This window comes from Chlorocebus sabaeus, chromosome 20, assembly GCF_047675955.1.
Source record: "Chlorocebus sabaeus isolate Y175 chromosome 20, mChlSab1.0.hap1, whole genome shotgun sequence".
In the NCBI taxonomy this organism is placed as follows: Eukaryota; Metazoa; Chordata; class Mammalia; order Primates; family Cercopithecidae; genus Chlorocebus; species Chlorocebus sabaeus.
In genome coordinates this window covers 23,971,337-23,988,853 of record NC_132923.1, presented here as the reverse complement: position 1 = coordinate 23,988,853, position 17,517 = coordinate 23,971,337, and the positions used below count along the sequence as shown (strand labels likewise).

Below are 17,517 nucleotides of genomic sequence, written 5' to 3'. Positions count from 1 at the left end.
AGAATAGCTTGAACCTGAGAGGCAGACGTTGCAGTGAGCCGAGATCATGCCATTGCACTCCAGCCTGGGCAACAAGAGCAAAACTCTGTTTCAAAAAAAAAAAAAAAAAAAGTTGCTTAGTGCTCTTTGAACTTAAGTATACCATGAAGAATTCTAGTATTTATGCTGTGTTATTAAATGCATGTTGAAAAACATGGCTCTAGAAATTTAAAGATCATTAAAGTCCCTGCCCGTAACGAGGCCAAGGAGAAACTTTACAGTATGACAGTATCTTAGAACATCCTTGCCTACGGCAAAATCTGTGTTTCCTTCAAAAACAGATTTCTGAGTTCCATCCTAGGTATACCGAATCAGAATTTTTGGAACCAGTGGTCAGGAATTATTTGTAATAAGCCTCCCATTAATTATTGGAATACTTGAGAACCATTATCTTAGTGAACTTACTGTTGTTCAAATCTTAGTCTTCTGCTTATTTAGCTCAGAAGCTTGATTGATCAGGATGCTAAACCCAAGTCTCTCTCAGGGATAAACTCATTTTAGCTAAGCTTATGAAACTAATGTATAAAACTGGAATAACAATTTAATACATATAGAAGGAACTAAGTTCCTTTTTTCAGATAGTTCAGGAACATGGGAAATCAAGTTAGAATGTTTTAACGGAACATAGAATTAGAACAAAGGAAGTTAACTAGATAGTCCAAACTACTGATGGCATTTTCTTTCATAATAGACATATGTGCCCAACACCAAAACCAAGTCAGGTCTTTGTATAACAGCAGTGGACATTTTTCCTCTAGATAGGTTCATTTGTTGTCACATTACTAGCAGGAGAGTTTTTCAGGACTGGTTATGTGTCAAAATTTTGCATGCTGCAGCTTCTACAGTCTGCTCCCCTTAGTTAATGACACTTCCATTCTTTAGCTGCTCAGGTCAAAAACATTAATGTTATCTTTGACTACTGTTTCTCTCACAATCCACATGTAGTCCACTGGCAAATCCTGTAGGCTCTGTCTTTAAAATAAACCCAGAATTTGACTATTTCTTCCCACACCCTTATTCTAACCACTCTGGAAGAAGCCATTGTGACCTCTAGATTATTAAAATACTATTTTTTCTGGTTTCCCTGCTTCTACTGTTGCTCCTCCCCAGCAGTCTGTCCTCAATGAAGCATCCAGAGTGATCTGGTTACAATGTAGGTCAGAACATGTCACTTTTCTGCTCAAAGCCCTCCAGTGGCTTCCCATCTTCTTCTAAGTCCCTATGTTCTGGGATGTTACCTCTTTGCCATTTATCTCTGACTTTATCTTCTACATGTTCTTCTTCTGGTCTTTGTTCCAATCACATATTCTCACTGAAGAATCTTTGCATTCTTTTCTCTGAAGTTCTCTTCCTTCTGTATCCCTCACTTCAGATACTTAACCAGAAGTCACCTCCTTAGTGAAGCTTTCTCTGGTTGTTCTGTCCAGTTCCAAACCCTCACATTTCATGTCCCTTTTCTTTGCCTTGTTTTTTCTCCATAGCATTTATCACTTGCTAGCTCGTATTTTACTTATTTAATCTTTGCTGTTGTCTTTACCCACTGGAATGTAAACTCCATGAGGACAGTATGCTAGTGAGTCACCATTGCCTAAAACATAGTGGGTCTTCTGATATTTGTTGAATGCATAAGTCTTGCTTGGATAGCATCTGTCTTGATTTCATTGTTAACTCTCATAGGGCAGTCTGATTTCCAAGTTTTGTGAGACCATATTGAGGACTGCAGTACTTCTGTATTACTGATAGTTTTTTATTAATGGAGCTTTGTCCTCAGAAAGCTTTAGCAAGTGACCATTGCCTATGATGTACAGAATAAAACCAGATTTGATATTACTATCATTACTGCTATCTGACTTATTTTACTTCATCCTTCTCTTTTATTATCTCCAAATCTTCTGTTCACCAAACAAGGGAGTGTTTTCCCACTACCTTTTTTGTTCTTCTTATTCCTTCACTCATAGTGCCCTCCCTTTCCGCCCTTCCAGCCTACCTAAAGTACTTTGCAGAGCCCAGTTTCTCCTTTTCTTTGTAGTTGTCTTTCACCAACCCAGCTCAATATCCAGCTACTTACTCTTAAGTTCTGTGCCTTATGTTATCTGTACTACTGCTTTGGCAGTTTTGCTGCTGTGACTTAGAGTTGTTTTTAATTTTTTATTTTATTTTTGGGACAGGGTCTCACTCTGTCACCAAGACTGGAGTTCATTGGTGGGATTTTGGCTTGCTGCAACTTCTGCCTCCTGGGCTCAAGTGATTCTCCCACCTCAGCCTGCCTCCTGAGTAGCTGGGACTGCAAGCCCACAACTAATTTTAAAATTTTTTTTGTAGAGACAGTCTCACTATATTGCCCAGACTGATCTCAAACTCCTGGGATTATAGGCATGAGCCACTGCACTCGGTCCTGGCTAATTATTTTTAATTTTTTAATTTTTTATTTGTATTTATTTTTATTGTTTTAGAGACAGTCTCACTCTGTCGCCCAGGCTGGAGTGCAGTGGCGCCATCTCGGCTCACTGCAACCTCTGCCCCCCGGGTTCAAGCGATTCTCCTGTCTCAGCTTCCCGAGTAGCTGGGATTACAAGCACCTACCACCGCACCTGACTGATTTGTTGCATTTTTAGTAGAGACAGGGTTTCACCATCTTGGCCAGGCTGACCTTGAACTTCTGACCTCATGATACACCTGCCTCGGCCTCCCAAAGTGCTGGGATTACAGACGTGAGCCACCGCATCCGACCGGATTTTTTATATTTTGAGACGAGACATCATTGTGCGCCCACACTGGTTTCAAACTCCTGGGCTCAAGCGATCCTCCTGCCTTGGCCTCCCAAAGTGCTGGGATTACAGGCATGAGCTCACTGTGCCTAGCCTGAATTATAGTTATTTTTAAATGTTGGGCACATCTTTACTGAGGGCTATGATTTGTATAAATTGTTTTGTTCACAGTGGTAAAGTATACAGAGATTGGAAAGCTAAGGTGCTTACTGTATGTTATGTTCGTCTTGTGTTGTTTGTATCTACCAGGATGGTTTGCACTTTATATTAGCTTAAGGTAGTGGCTGTCAACCCTGACAGCATGTTAGAATCACCTGAGGAAGCTTTTAAACTGATGCCCAAGCCCTACCCCAGCCTATTACATCAGAACTTCTGCAGGCAGAACCCATATATCAGTATATTTAAATCTTCCCAGGCGATTCTAATGTGTAGCCAAGGTCCAGAACCACTGATTTAAGGCAAAAGATAATTTGTTGGCTTACTTCTTTGACAGCCCTACTCTTTGTCTTTATCTTTAGTATTCACCTCAGTGCCTGAGACCAAATGAATTGTTTTGTGGTTTGTTTTGAGTGAGTGAACAAATTGTTAAACACAAAGAGCTGAACTTTTTAGAAGACAACATAACTCAGATTTCAGTGATGTCTAGGTATTTGCTTAGGGAAAAAAATTAAGTATCTGCTGTATGGGAGTCTGTCTCATGTTACCTCATGGGTTCTTAAAACAGTCCTAGATATGAGTAGGTTTTATAATCACAAATGAAGAAACTAAGACCCAAGCAATTTAGCAGTAAAGCTGGCATGTGAAACTGTATCTAACTTCCAGTGATTTTGAGAAAAAAAAATAATTGGTAAAAAGATATACTTTAAATTAGAATGCTGTAACATGCCAGATACATACCAGATCTTAAAGGCAAAATCGTTCTTGTTTCCCACAGCTACTTTTTCCATCTAGCATGGGTTCTAACTGCCTAACTTTACCCTTTCGAACTTGACATCTGCATCATTGCTCTCTAACACATGAATCTCAAGATACTTGGGGTGGTCATTTTCCCCTAATTTCTTTTATTTTATTTATTCTTGGGCCACCTGTGGACCAGAATAGGTTCAAAGAGGCTTTTTCCTAATTTTTTAACCTTGTGGGTATTTTTTTTTAAGCACATTTAAGCTCCTAAACAAGTTGCTTATGGGATGTTTTCACACATTTTAATTTTCTCTTCTGTATGTTGTAAATGTTATGCTTAAATATGTCAGTTTTAAACACTACTGAGTGATATGAAATACAATGACTCCCAGTTAAAGTAAAAGTTATTCTAATGCGTGTTAAAACAGTAAAGAAGACTGTTCAGAACTATTATGGCCAGGTGTGGTGGCTCATGCCTGTAATCCCAGCACTTTGGGAAGTCAAGGCGAGCGGATCACCAGAGGTCAGGAGTTTGAGACCAGCCTGGCCAACATGGTGAAACCCCATCTCTACTAAAAATACAAAAATTAGCAGGGTGTGGTGGCAGGTGCCTGTAATAATCCCAGCTATTTGGGAGGCTGGGGCAGGAGAATTGCTTGAACCCAGGAGGTGGAGGTTGCAGTGAGCTGAGATCATGCCACTGCACTCCATCCTGGGTGACAGAGCAAGACTCCATCTCAAAAACAAACCAAAAAAAAAAAAAAGACTATTACAGTAGGGGAGAAAAATCAGGCTCAACTCCTAATACATTAAAGACAGCTGGGTATTTACGTATAGCCAATAAGCAGAGTTGGGGAGAAAATTATTAAGAGGAGACCATGAGGGTAGGGGGATTCATGCTGAAGGCAGTTCAAAGACTTATGCGTCAAAGGTAGGGGATGAAGAACTTGATCAGATATCAAGGGTGGGCAGATTCTTGCTAAAACTGGGCTAGACAGACCAAAGACTGGGATGTGGGCACGGAGGCGGGGTGGGGTGTCAAATCCTAGATCAAAAGAGGCCTTAGAGAGAAGCCTAAAGTTTGCCACTCCATGTGTATGTGAGATGTACGTAATTGCTTTAGTAAATAGTGAAGTGTTTAAGACATACCAGAAAAGCAGTTATTCCCTAGAGTTTGTAGAATGTTTTAAAGTGAAATTGCTGTACTTAAAACTAACTTGCCTGACTTCACCACCTACTTGTGTCTAATAAAACTCAAAATTGGCTACTAATAGAGAAAACAATTTCTAAAGACTATTAAAATGACTTTTGAAAGAGTGAATGTGAGGCAAATTATTTGGAAGTGCCAGCATCTATTTGTTATAATGTTGATCCTGATTTAAGACGTATCTTTATGCTTTTCAAGTCTTAACCTCTTGCTTGATAGTGATAAACTATATACATCTACAAATTTATTTCTAAGTGCATTCTATGTTTTCTCCAGGTCTAAACTGGGAAAATAATATTTAGCTTATTTGGAATTTTAAGAAACACAGATAACAGTAACTTTTATTTAGTGAAACCAGTACTGTATCATTATCATTATCATTATTACTAACTGTGGTCACCATGCAGTGCAGTAGAGCACTAGAACTTATTCTTCCAGTCTCACTGTAACTTTGTACCCTCTGATTGCTATCTTTGATGTCTTTCCTTTCCCCATCCCTTCCCTGACCCCTCAGCCTCTGGTAACCACCATTCTATTCTCTGTTTCTCTGAGATAGGCTTTTTTAGATTCCACATATCTTATAGTGAGATCATGAAGTATTCATCTTTCTGTGTCTGGCTTATTTCACTTAGCATAATATCTTTCAGGTCCATCTTTGTTGTTGCGAAAGACAGAATTACCTTCTTTTTAAAGGCTGTATAGTATTCCATTGTGTGTATAGTATTCCATTGTGTGTATTCCATTATATACACACAATGGAATTTTCTTTATCCATTCATCTGTTGAGTTGATTGATACTTAGGTTACTTTTGTATCTTGATTATTGTGACCATTGCTGAAATGAACATGGGGGTGCAGATATCTCTCTGACATACCAATTTCAGTTCCTTTGGCTATCTATCCAGAAGTGAATTTCTGAATCATATGGTAATTTTGGTATATTGTGGAATTTCCATGCTATTAGTATTTTCCAAAATGGCTATACTAATTTACATTCCCACCAACAGAAGGGTTCCTTTTTCTCCTTATCCTGGCCCAAGACTTGTTATCATTTGTCTTTTTGATAATAGCCATTCTAACAGGCATGGGGTGATATCTCATTGTGGTTTTAATTTGCATTTCCCTGATTAGAGATGTTGAGCATTTTTTCATATATCAGTTGCCCATTTGTATCTCTTTGAGAAATGTCTCTTCAGACCCTTTGCCCATTTTAAAATTGGGTTATTTGTTTTCTTGCTATTGAGTTGTTTTGAGTTCCTTATATATTTTCGGTATTAGCCCTTTATCAGATGTATGGTTTGCAGGTATTTCCTCCCAATCACTTAGTTGTCTCCTTATACTGTTAATTTTCTCCTTTGCCATACAGAAGCTTTTCAGTTTGATGCAACATCCGAAAGATCTTCAAATGGGAAAAACTCCCTTAGGAAATAGCATTGAATTCTATGCAAGCAGAGCTTACCAGGATAAGAATAACATCCTGCATATATCTCTTTCAGGAAAATAAATGCAACTATTCTTGAATACTTTGAATATTCTTGAATATTTATTCTTGAACTCTTGAATGGGTTAGAGTAAAAATAAGTACAATAAATATTTACAGAGGCACAATTTACTACTATTATACTTTCTTTAAGTATACCCTATTTGGAAAACTGTAAAAACTTTGAAATGTGTTATTACTTTAAAGGAAAATTGGAACGGACATTTTCATAAAGCTTTTTTGGTCAATAAAAAGTTGCTACTGTTTGTAGTTATTGGTGGGGATTATTATGATGGTAATGATAGAGAATATAAAGTGGCTAGGACCCAAAGGATTTCTAGAAAAAGAAGATTATTTTCTTCGAAGTAGTAATTTGATAGTAATTTGAAGGGTTTGCTCAGTTTATAAAGTAACAGTTACCCTGCTGTGACCAGTTAAGATAACAGTAGCTGACATTTATTGAGCCTCTCCTGTTATATTTTAAGTATTCTGCTAAATATTTGAGATATATTATCTCATTTAATCTTCACAACGATTTTTTTAAATTTAATATGGGTAAGTTGGTTTCCGGTGAAAACCAGAAAACCTGCTACACAAATTCTAAAAGAGCTGTAACAATTCACAACAATTTTTAAGGAGTACATACTATCCCACTTTAGGGAGAGGATGTGGTTCAAAGAGATTTTTAAGTGACTGAAATTCAAAACCAGGTCTGTCCAATCCAGAGCCTATATCTTTCCATTTGGCCGTAGTACCTCATAATAATCTTTAAAACTGAGAACATTTCCTTTACATCTTTTTATTCAGAAGGGATTTTGTAAACATTTACTCATAGCCTGCTATATGTAATTTAATTTGCTAGATCCTGTAATGTATAGAAGAGGAAAGCAAAGCAGTTTCCCTCCCAAAAAAGCTTGAGTCTTTGGAGGCAGACTAGTATCTATAGAATGAATTGTCAATAGCAGTTGTATTTTAGGTGCTAGGCTAAGCATTCAAATATACTTTGAACTCTTTTTAAGGTTGGATTCTTCCAACCCAACCTTAAAAAGATGGGAAGGATTTAGACAGACCAAGATGGAGAGAAAGGCACAACTTCCAAGGAGAGTATGAGTCAAGGCCAAGAGGTGAAGTCTTTAATACATTCAGTAGACTAATGAAGGAGGTAAAGATTTTTGTTGACACCAGGGAGACATGTTGGCAGAGATTTGGCTCCTAAAGTATACAAAACTGGGATGGTATAAACTGACCAGGCCTTTGCTAATAAGTGGAATGTGGATATTATCTAGCAAAAGAATTCTCCCTTTTCTATCTAGAATTATCCACCAGTGCCCACAAAGAGTTGCAGTTGTTAAATGTTTAACTAACTTGAAGTTCTTTTGTATGTGATTGTCAAGGACTTTTTTTTTTTTTTTTTTGAGACGCAGTAGCTGGGATTACAATGCCCAGCTAATTTTTGCATTTTTAGTAGAGACAGGGTTTCCACATGTTAGCCAGGCTGGTCTTGAACTCCTGACCTGCCCCGTCCTCTAAAGTGCTGGGATTATAGATGTGAGCCACCGTACCCAGCCCAAGGAAATAATTTTTGTTTTTTGTTTTTTGTTTTTTGTTTTTTTTTGAGACGGAGTCTTGCTCTGTCGCCCAGGCTGGAGATGGCCGGGCGTAGTGGCTCGCCTGTAATCCCAGCACTTTGGGAGACCGAAGCAGGCAGAACATGAGGTCGGGATCTACCCTTTAGTGTAGATACTATCTGATGAATACAGTGTGTAGTGAAACTATTACTTTATGAAATAGGAACAGTTTTTTAAAGGTTTTTTTTTTTAAGCTCAGTTTAAGTTCAGTTTTTGTTCAACTAAAACCTTCATATTAGTGATTCTCAAGTTAGGGGAGTTGGCATACCTCCCCTTTATGGGAGGTAACTGCCTTCTTTCTTTCCCTCTCCCACCTTTGAGAATGATTGACTAAATCACTGTTAATGAAAATGTCAGCCCTCATCTGTATTGCAGCAAAGATATTTTTTCAATCACTAACTGCTTAGTCATTTCCCTCTCCCTTTTTGCACTATTAATTTCATCTTAGCTTTGACCCAGTTTTGAAGTTGGATAAAATGTTAACTTTTAAACTTATTATTTATCATTTTATCTATTCCTCTCAACTTTGTGACAACCGCATCTTTCACAAGCATAGCTTTGACTCAATTCTTGGTTAAAATAGTCTAAAAGGACAACGCCAAATTCATGTGACACACTAAAGGTAATCCTCCAGACTTTTACTTCCTTTTAATACTGCATGATATAGTTGAATGTCTTAAGTTATAATTCCCGCTCCACTCATTTATTATAAGCATGCAGTCTTAGACAAGGCACTTATACTCCCTGAACCTATTTCTTGATTTATAAATGGGGATAATAGTCTCTCCCCTGCCTGCTTTAACAAGCTGTTTTAAAGATCAATAAAAGAAACAGATTATGTAAGAGTTTTATAAACAATAAAATAGTATTCATTCGTTCACATTCCTAGCATGTTCTAGGTCTCAGTCCTGGGTATACTGCAGTGAACAAACACAACAAGTTCTTTTGTTCTATGTCAGGGGTTGACATACTATGGCCAGTGGGCCAAATCCAGTCCACCATCTGTTTTTGTTTTGTTTTGTTGTTTATTGAGACAGGCTTTTGCTCTATTGCCGAGGCTGGAGTGCAGTGGCACAATCATAGCTCACTGCAGCCTTGACCTCCCAGGCTCAAGTGATCCTGCTGCCTCAGCCTCCTGAGTAGCTTGGACTACAGGCACGTGCCACCATGCCCGGCTAAATTTTTTTGTTATTTTTAATAGAAATAAGATCTTACTATGTTGCCTAGGCTGGGTCTCTGAGCTCAGGCAATCCTCCTGCTTTGGCCTCCTAAAGTGTTGGTATTACGGGTGTGAGCTGCTGTGCTGGGCCCACTGCCTGTTTTTATAGGATCTATAAACTAATGCTTTTGGAATGGTTGAAAACAAACAAAAAAAGAATAATCATATTTAATGATGTGAAAATTACATGAAATACAATTTCAGGGTACAAAATAAAGTTTTATTGGAACACAATCATGCTTAACAGTTGGGACAGAAACTGTGACTCACAAAGCCCATCTGCCCTTTACATTAGCGGTTTACTGACTCTTGCTCTACGATCTTGGACTTCTTTGGGGGATGTTGGACAGTAAACATGTAAGTATATGTTCAGTGGTGGCAAATTCCTTGAAGAAAAATAAAGCAGTAAAGGGGCTAGAATTGTGAAGGTTGGAAGGGTACAACAGCTACTTTATATATGGGAGTTAGGGAAGGATAATTTATTTGGCAGGTAACATTTGAACAGAAACTGGATAAAGATTGGAGTGAATCATCCAAAAGAGCATTTCTGGCCAAAGGAACAAGAAATATGCTCTGAGGTATGAGTGTAGCTCTAAGTCTAGGAGCTAAGCGGTATGAGTTGGAGGAATTAGGGAAGGAGGAGCCGTGGAACAGACTTTAGGTTTTGTTTTTTGTTTTTGTTTTTGTTTTTTTTGAGACAGAGTCTCACTCTGTCACCAAGGCTGGAGTGCAGTGGCACCGTGTTGGCTCACTGCAACCTCCATCTCCTGGGTTCAAGCAGTTCTCCTGCCTCAGCCTCCCGAGTAGCTGGGATTATAGGCGCCCACCACTACGCCTGGCTAGTTTTTATATTTTTAGTAGAGACGGGGTTTCACCATGTTGGCCAGGTTGGTCTCAAACTCCTGACCTCAGGTGATCCACCCACCTTGGCCTCCCAAAGTGCTGGGTTTACAGGCGTGAGCCACTGCACCCAGCCCAGACTTTAGATTTTATAGTGAGTATGTAAATATATTGGGCCGGGCACAGTGGCTTGCATCTGTAATCCCAGCACTTTGGGAGGCTGAAGCAGGTGGATCACCTGAGGTCAGGAGTTTGAGACCAGCCTAGCCAACATGGTGAAACCACATCCCTACTAAAAATACAAACATTAGCCAGGTGTGGTAGCACGTGCCTGTAATCCTAGCTACTCAGGAGGCTGAGGCAGGAGAATCGCTTGAACCCAGGAGGCAGAGGTTGCAGTGAGCCGAGATCATGCCACTGCACTCCAGCCTGGGTGACAGCACGAAACTCCAGATATAGATATAGATAGAATAATTTTATATAATATATAATTATGTATTATATAATTTTAATATAATTATATGTATTATGTTTACTGCTACATCAAGGTATTTTTGTGGTATTGTGTTCAAATAGTGAAAAAATCAACACTTCAGAAACTATCAAATATCTAATAACCATCCACACCATTTCAGTAACTGTCAGGAAATAACATAGGATTCCTTGCCATGACAATGTGTTTTAGGAGCCCATGTTGACATCTAATGATAACTACATTCTTTTTAACCACTCATTAAGTATTTCACCCTTGCCACTGCATATACTTTCAAATTTCCTCACTTTCATTTAAAAAATGGGAGATGTTTTGCTTCTTCTGACTGGATATTTCTCCTGTTCTTGGTATTCTCAGGTAAACAGGGAATATTAAGTTTTTTCAGCACTTGAACCTGGATTCAAATAATACTACTAGATTTTCTTTCCTCACCCTGCTTTTTAACTTAGAAAATGGAAGTGAGCTTTTAGTTAACCTTCATCTTTCATATAATCACCTTGTTTAACCAATTAATCAATTTTTTAAGCATGAGGTACTATCGGGATATTAAGTGAAGTCAAAGGTCTTGGTCAAGTACTAACTTTAAAAAGCCTTCTTTACTGCCTTTAGGATTTGGACATCCTCACCTCAGTCGTTTGGCTTCCTTGACCTGGTTCTTTCAGTTTTCACGTCACTCAGTAGCCTTTACCTTTCTTTATTTCCCTTTTCATCTTAAAAAAAAAAAAAAAAAAAAAAATTAAAGGATGAGGGATGTTGACATGCTCCTTTTTTTATTAAAAAAAATTTTAATTTGCTTTATCATACTAGTAACATTATATTTCTTATATAACTTTTTGAACACAGAGGAAAGCCAAAAAAAAAAAAAGAAAAAAAATTATTTTGTACTAGAGATAGTCCTAGTTAAAATTTAGTAGCTATACATAGCTGTAAATATATATAATCTCTAAAAGACCAGAAAAGGAGTAAAGGCCCTTTTCATTCAACAACACGTTATAAACATATATAAACAGCATATTATAAACCCATGTCAACAAATGGAGCACTTCTCAAACTTTTTTTATTGTCAGGACCCCTTTACATACTTAAAAACTGAATTTTTATTATGTGACTTATATCTGTTACATTAGATATTAAAACTGAGGCGCGCGGCGCAGTGGCTCACACCTGTAGTCCCAGCGCTTTGGGAGGTGAGGCAGATGGATCATTTGAGATCAGGAGTTCAAGACGAGCCTAGCCAACATGGTGAAACCCCGTCTCTACTAAAAACATAAAAATTGGCCAGACGATATGGCACGTGCCTGTAATCCCAGCTACTCAAGAGGCTGAGGCCAGAGAATCGCTTGAACCTGGGAGGTGGAGGTTGCAGTGAGCTGAGATTGTGCTACCGTACTCCAGCCTGGGTGACAGACTGAGACTCTGTCCCAAAAAAAATACTAAAACTGATTTTTAAAATAACTTGTTTTAAAATAATAAACCTATTACATTAAACATAGTTATTTGTTGTTTAAAAAAAAAAAAAAAACAAACTTTGTTTTCCAAAACAGAAAAGGAATTAGTGTGACAAGTAACATTGTTTTACATTTTGCAAGTCTTTTAAATGCCTACATTCAGTTTGTTACGACATATTGTCTTAGTTTGTGTATATTGTTTCCTCTACTTGGAATGCCCTCCCTGGTCTTAACTACTCATCCTCCAATCCATCTCAAACATCACTACCTTTGAAGACTACCTTTTTTTTTTTTTTTTTTTTTTTTTTTGAGACAGAATCTCACTCTTATCACCCAGGCTGGAGTGCAGTGGCACAATCTTGGCTCACTACGACCTCCGCTACCTGGGTTCAAGCGATTCTCCTGCCTCAGCCTCCCGAGTAGCTGTGATTACAGTTGCCTGCCACTGTGCCTGGCTAATTTTTGTATTTTTTTTTTAGTAGAGATGGGATTTCACCATCTTGGCCAGGCTGGTCTTGAACTCCTGACCTCGTGATCCGCCCACCTCGGCCTCCCAAAGTACTGGGATTATAGGCGTGAGCCACCACGCCTGGCCAACCACCCCCTTTTTAATGTAGGTATACAGAGTTGATTGCATCTTCCTTTGTGCCTCAGTCTGCATTTAATACCTGCTTGCTACATTACTATCTAGGCGTCAGGTCCTTGAGGGTAGTGACAATGTCTTATCCAGTCTTCAGTCTTTATTTATTGATACTTCTCTTCCTAGTTTGCTGAATGGGTGAATTATTACTTTTTTATATGCAGTATCAGTTCATCTTCTATCCAAACAAACTGCTGTTCTTTCAGTTGTACCAATTCCATCAGATTTTGTAACTTCTGAAAATTTGGTTGGGACTTCAGGAATATTAATATCTTAAATTTTCAGTTTGGTAATTTTATTATACATTCAAATATTATGTTATATAAGTAGTATGTAAAATATGACTGTGGCTTTATTCCTTTTTCCTTTCAGGGAAGGTACTTTTTTGATAGTGTATGAATATGTATATACTTATTTTTTGGACTACATACACTTTACTTGACTGAGGAGTTTCATACTTATGTAAAGATTATGGAAAATGCACCTTGACAGAAAGGGGATAGACCATAGCTCACTCCACCGATTTGTCACAAATAGACCAAAAAAAAAAAAAAGGTGTATTATTAAAAGTAGGATTACTGATTTTTTAAATAAGAGATTGATACCAACAGTTGAAAAGTACAGAAATGTGATTAAGTGTACATGCCAAAGAAAATATAGATAGTTAGAAATCTATATTGTAATGGTTAGTCCTATGTAGCATAATTTTCATGAGTTGAGCAGGATTTCTTCCTGATTAGAATCCCTCTTTTTATTGTTTTTTCTCAGTTAATGTAAGGAGCCTTATGGAGCATTTCCCCTCCACCAGTTTTCATTCCAGAAAAAATAATATACTATCTGTAATTACCCTGTCAAGTCAGGGTTCTAACACTTGATGTACCTAAGAATATTCTAACATGTATTTTGTGGCATAAATTCCTGATGCCTGTTTCCAGGTAGTACACATACCAACTTTTGTCCTACAAGTCTTAAAAACTTTGTAGGATTTTGCAGCTAAAAGAAATTTTGCAGATCTTCTAATATGACTCTTATGAGGAGTTGGGTTATAATGACAAAACTCAGGACCGAAAACAGTAATGTTTCTAGGATCACAAATCTAGTTAGCTGATGGACCAACAGAGACAGTTATTGGAACCCAAATATTCCATTCTACCTTGCTCCATCAATCACTAGGCCTTTCTTGACTAACGGTTTCATCACAGAGCAGCTTTTCTTTGTCCTTTTCAGAATAAGAGTGAACTTACAGTAAGATTATTTGTATAAGCCTAGGGATACTAAAGTTGTAAAGCATTTCTGTTTTGTTTATTTTCTTTTTTGAGACAGTCTCACACTGTCGCCCAAGCTGGAGTGCAGTGGCAGGATCTCGGCTCACTGCAAACTCCGCCTCCTGGATTCAAGAGATTCTCCTGCCTCAACCTCTCAAGTAGCTGGGATTACAGGTGTGCGCCACCATGCCAGCTAAGTTTTGTATTTTTAGTAGAAACAGGATTTCACCACGTTGGCCAGGTTCATCTCATCCTGACCTCAAATGATCTGCCTGCCTCAGCCTCCCAAACTGCTGGGATTACAGGCATGAGCTACCGCACCCAACCCAAATTTCTGGGGTTTTTTTCTAATTCTCTTCTCACTCCCAGCTTTCTTTCTTTTCATTCTTTTTTTTTTTTTTTTTTAAGACAGAGTCTCCTACAGTTGCCCAGACTGGAGTACAATCTTAGTTCACTACAACCTCCACCTTCCGGGTTCAGGTGATTCTCCTGCCTCAGCTTCCCAAGTAGCTGGGATTACAGGCACCCACCACCACATCCAGCTAATTCTTGTATTTTTGGTAGAGATGGGGTTTCGCCTTGTTGTGCAGACTGGTCTTGAACTCCTGACCTCAAGTGATCCACCCACCTCAGCCTCCCAAAGTGCTGGGATTACAGTCAGGAGCCACCACACCTGGCTCCAGCTTTATTTTCAAGAGACTCTTGAAAGTTTTTTTTTTGTTTTTTGTTTTTTATGCTGAAGAATGGTTTGAATTTGATGGGGTCATCAATAACTTAAAATTGTTTGAAGAAAATAAAGAAGTCAACAGAGGATGCCTATCTAGAAATAAGGCTCAGTTTATTGTTAGATATACCATGTTCTTCTTTGCCCTACATTAGGGAGTTGAATCATCTTCATATTCGTTATCACATCAAATATTAGGGAATTTTCATCCTTTCTTTCATAGTATGTTAGAACTATACTGAGAGACTCATTTGTGGTGAGCCCTATTTATTATCATTACTAGCATTATTACTATGTATAGATACTGCCAAATATCTATATATTGGTATTGCCAAATGCCAGATAGATAGGAACCATTCTGGAGGATCTTACATCAGTTTAAGAATCAAGAAGGAAGGGACCCAGAACAGTCTTAGAGTAGATTAACTGGAGAATTGCTCTCTAGCTAGTTGGACCACTTAGCTCCTCCCTTCTCTCTTCTTTGGGCTAAGCTGAAGACAAAAACAGCATTTGTCCTCAGAATATAGCACTGAGTATGAGCACTGGGACCATAGACACACAGCAGTGTCCCACCTAGCCTGTGGACCTTGGCTCACTCAGAAGATAAACTACTCACACACCCTGATGAGCAGAAGCAAATCTACTCTTTCCCTCCCCTGTAGTCACTAGAGACAAGCTACCAGCAAACAGAATGGCAAACTAAATTAAATTCAGAGCACCATTTATGGAAAACCAATACTACGAAAGGGAAGAATCAAATTCAATGAAGAGAGGATCTAAATTTTTAGGAAACAGTCAATAGAACAAGACTTTAAAATGGGTAGTTATACTGGCACACTGGCTCACACCTGTAATCTCAGTGCTTTGGGAGGCTGAGTTGGGAGGATCACTTGAGGCCAGGAGTTTGAGAACAGCCTGGGCAACATAGTGAGACCCTCTCTCTGCAGGAAATTAAAATTTTTAAAAAATTAGCCAGCCATGGTGAGGCACACCTATAGTCTTAGCTACTTGAGAACTTGAGGCAGGAGGATCACTTGAGCCCAGGAGTTTAAGGTTACAGTGAACTGTGATCATACTGCTGCACTCTAGCCTGAGCAACCAAGTGAGACCCTGTCTCTGAGAAAAAAATCTAAAAAATTAAATAAGGAGTTAATGTCCTAATACAGATGATTGTATACACACTAAAAGAAATTGCTTTGCTCTACCTACTTGCCAGTACCAAAAAAAAAAAAAAAAAAAAAAAAGACAAAAGGAATTACCAAAAATCTTAGAAATTAAAAATTGAACAGTCAAAATAATTGTTATGCTGGGCCTGGTGACAAGTGCCCGTACTCCCGGCTACTCAGGAGGCTGATTCGGAAAGATTCCTGAGGTCAGGAGTTGGAGGCTGCAATGAGCTATGATCACGCCACTGTACTCCAACCTGGGCGATATAGCGAGACCCTGTCTCTTAAAAAAAAAATTGAGCAGGAAAATGGGCACAGATGAAGAGCATATTAGTGGATTGGAGTCAAGCATTTTCACCAGACAAAGCATAAAATGACAAAAAAGATAAAATCTAGAGAAAAACAATTAGATAAGCAGGTTAGAACCTAACATTTTATCATCCATTTATAATAGTATATCTAAAAAGGGAGAATGGCAACAGGGGGCAGAGGACAGAGACTAGGTTGAATAACAGAAGAAATATTTTCCATAGCATTCCTTATGCCCTCTAATACAGTGGTGAATAGTAGAGGTGATAGGAGTCATCTTTGTCTTGTATTAAAGTTGATGACTTAGGGCAGGCACAGTGGCTCACACCTATAACCCCAACACTTTGGAAGGCCGAGGCCAGAGGATCACTTGAACCTAGGAGTTTGAGACCAGCCTGGGCATGGTGAGACTTGTCTCTACAAAAATAAAAATTACAAAATTAGATGTGGTGGCATGTGCCTGTGGCCCCAGCTACTCAGGAGGCTGAGGCAGGAAGATTGCTTGAGCCCAGGAGGTTGAGGCTGCAGTAAGCCTTGATCATGCCACTGCACCCCAGCCTGGACAACAGCCGAGACCCTATCTCAAAATAAATTAATTGGTTAATAAAGTTAGTGACATTGCTTATGTTTCATTATTAAGGTTTTTGTAAAATTTTGGTAGATAGCCCTTTATTAAGTTAAAGGCGTTTATTTTATATCTACCAAAAACTAATAGTTTTGGTTTTTTATGATATTGGAGTAGGTGTTAATTTTTTTTTCAGCATGAGTTGAGATGATCACATGGTTTTGGTCTTTTAATTTGTAAGTTACAGTAACTTATTATATTGAACCATCCTTGTATTGGGAGAATTGGTATTATGCTATTTAATTTGCTAATATTTTGTTTAGTTTTGCTTAAATGTTCATAATCTAGATCATAGCTTTCTCTTTTTGTGAATATAATGTATTTGGTCAAAAACTATTATCCTGTTTTTGAAAGACAAATTCAGATTTATCAAAACACATATATTCCCAAATCAGAATGTACCTATATTGATAGCAACAGCTTTGGGGTGCTTTATGAAAAGAAAATTTGAAGGCTGCTAAACAGTAAATGTTTAAGCAGGACATTTTTTTCAAGGGATGTGATGAAAATTTTGTAATTTGTTAATTGTTTCTCCTTTTATATGTTACTCTTCATAATTCTAAGTGTAAATTTTGTTTCTCTTTAGGTACGCATAGCTGCTAAATTCATCACTCATGCACCCCCAGGGGAATTTAATGAAGTATTCAATGGTGAGTAAAGATTAGCATTTTAATCCCTCCTTAATTACTATTATTTATTGAATACTTGCTATCTGTTTTAATTCTTATGACTTGTTGTGGCTATAGCTAAGTAAATCAAGATTCCA

At 38.1% G+C, this 17,517-nt stretch overlaps 1 protein-coding gene and 1 non-coding gene across 2 annotated transcripts in view; one reads left to right on the top strand and one right to left on the bottom strand.

Annotated features, from left to right (window-relative positions):
- The window catches only part of CAPZA1 (capping actin protein of muscle Z-line subunit alpha 1), a 48,565-nt gene that overhangs the window by 7,769 nt on the left and 23,279 nt on the right, over window positions 1-17,517 (top strand). The window contains exon 2 of the mRNA XM_007977556.3: window positions 17,338-17,401. Coding sequence (XP_007975747.1) covers window positions 17,338-17,401 — 64 coding nt within the window. The remainder of the gene's footprint in view (window positions 1-17,337; window positions 17,402-17,517) is intronic.
- LOC119624594 (U7 small nuclear RNA) lies at window positions 6,954-7,014 on the bottom strand. The gene has a single exon (XR_005240753.1). It is a non-coding gene; the product is annotated as a U7 small nuclear RNA (small nuclear RNA).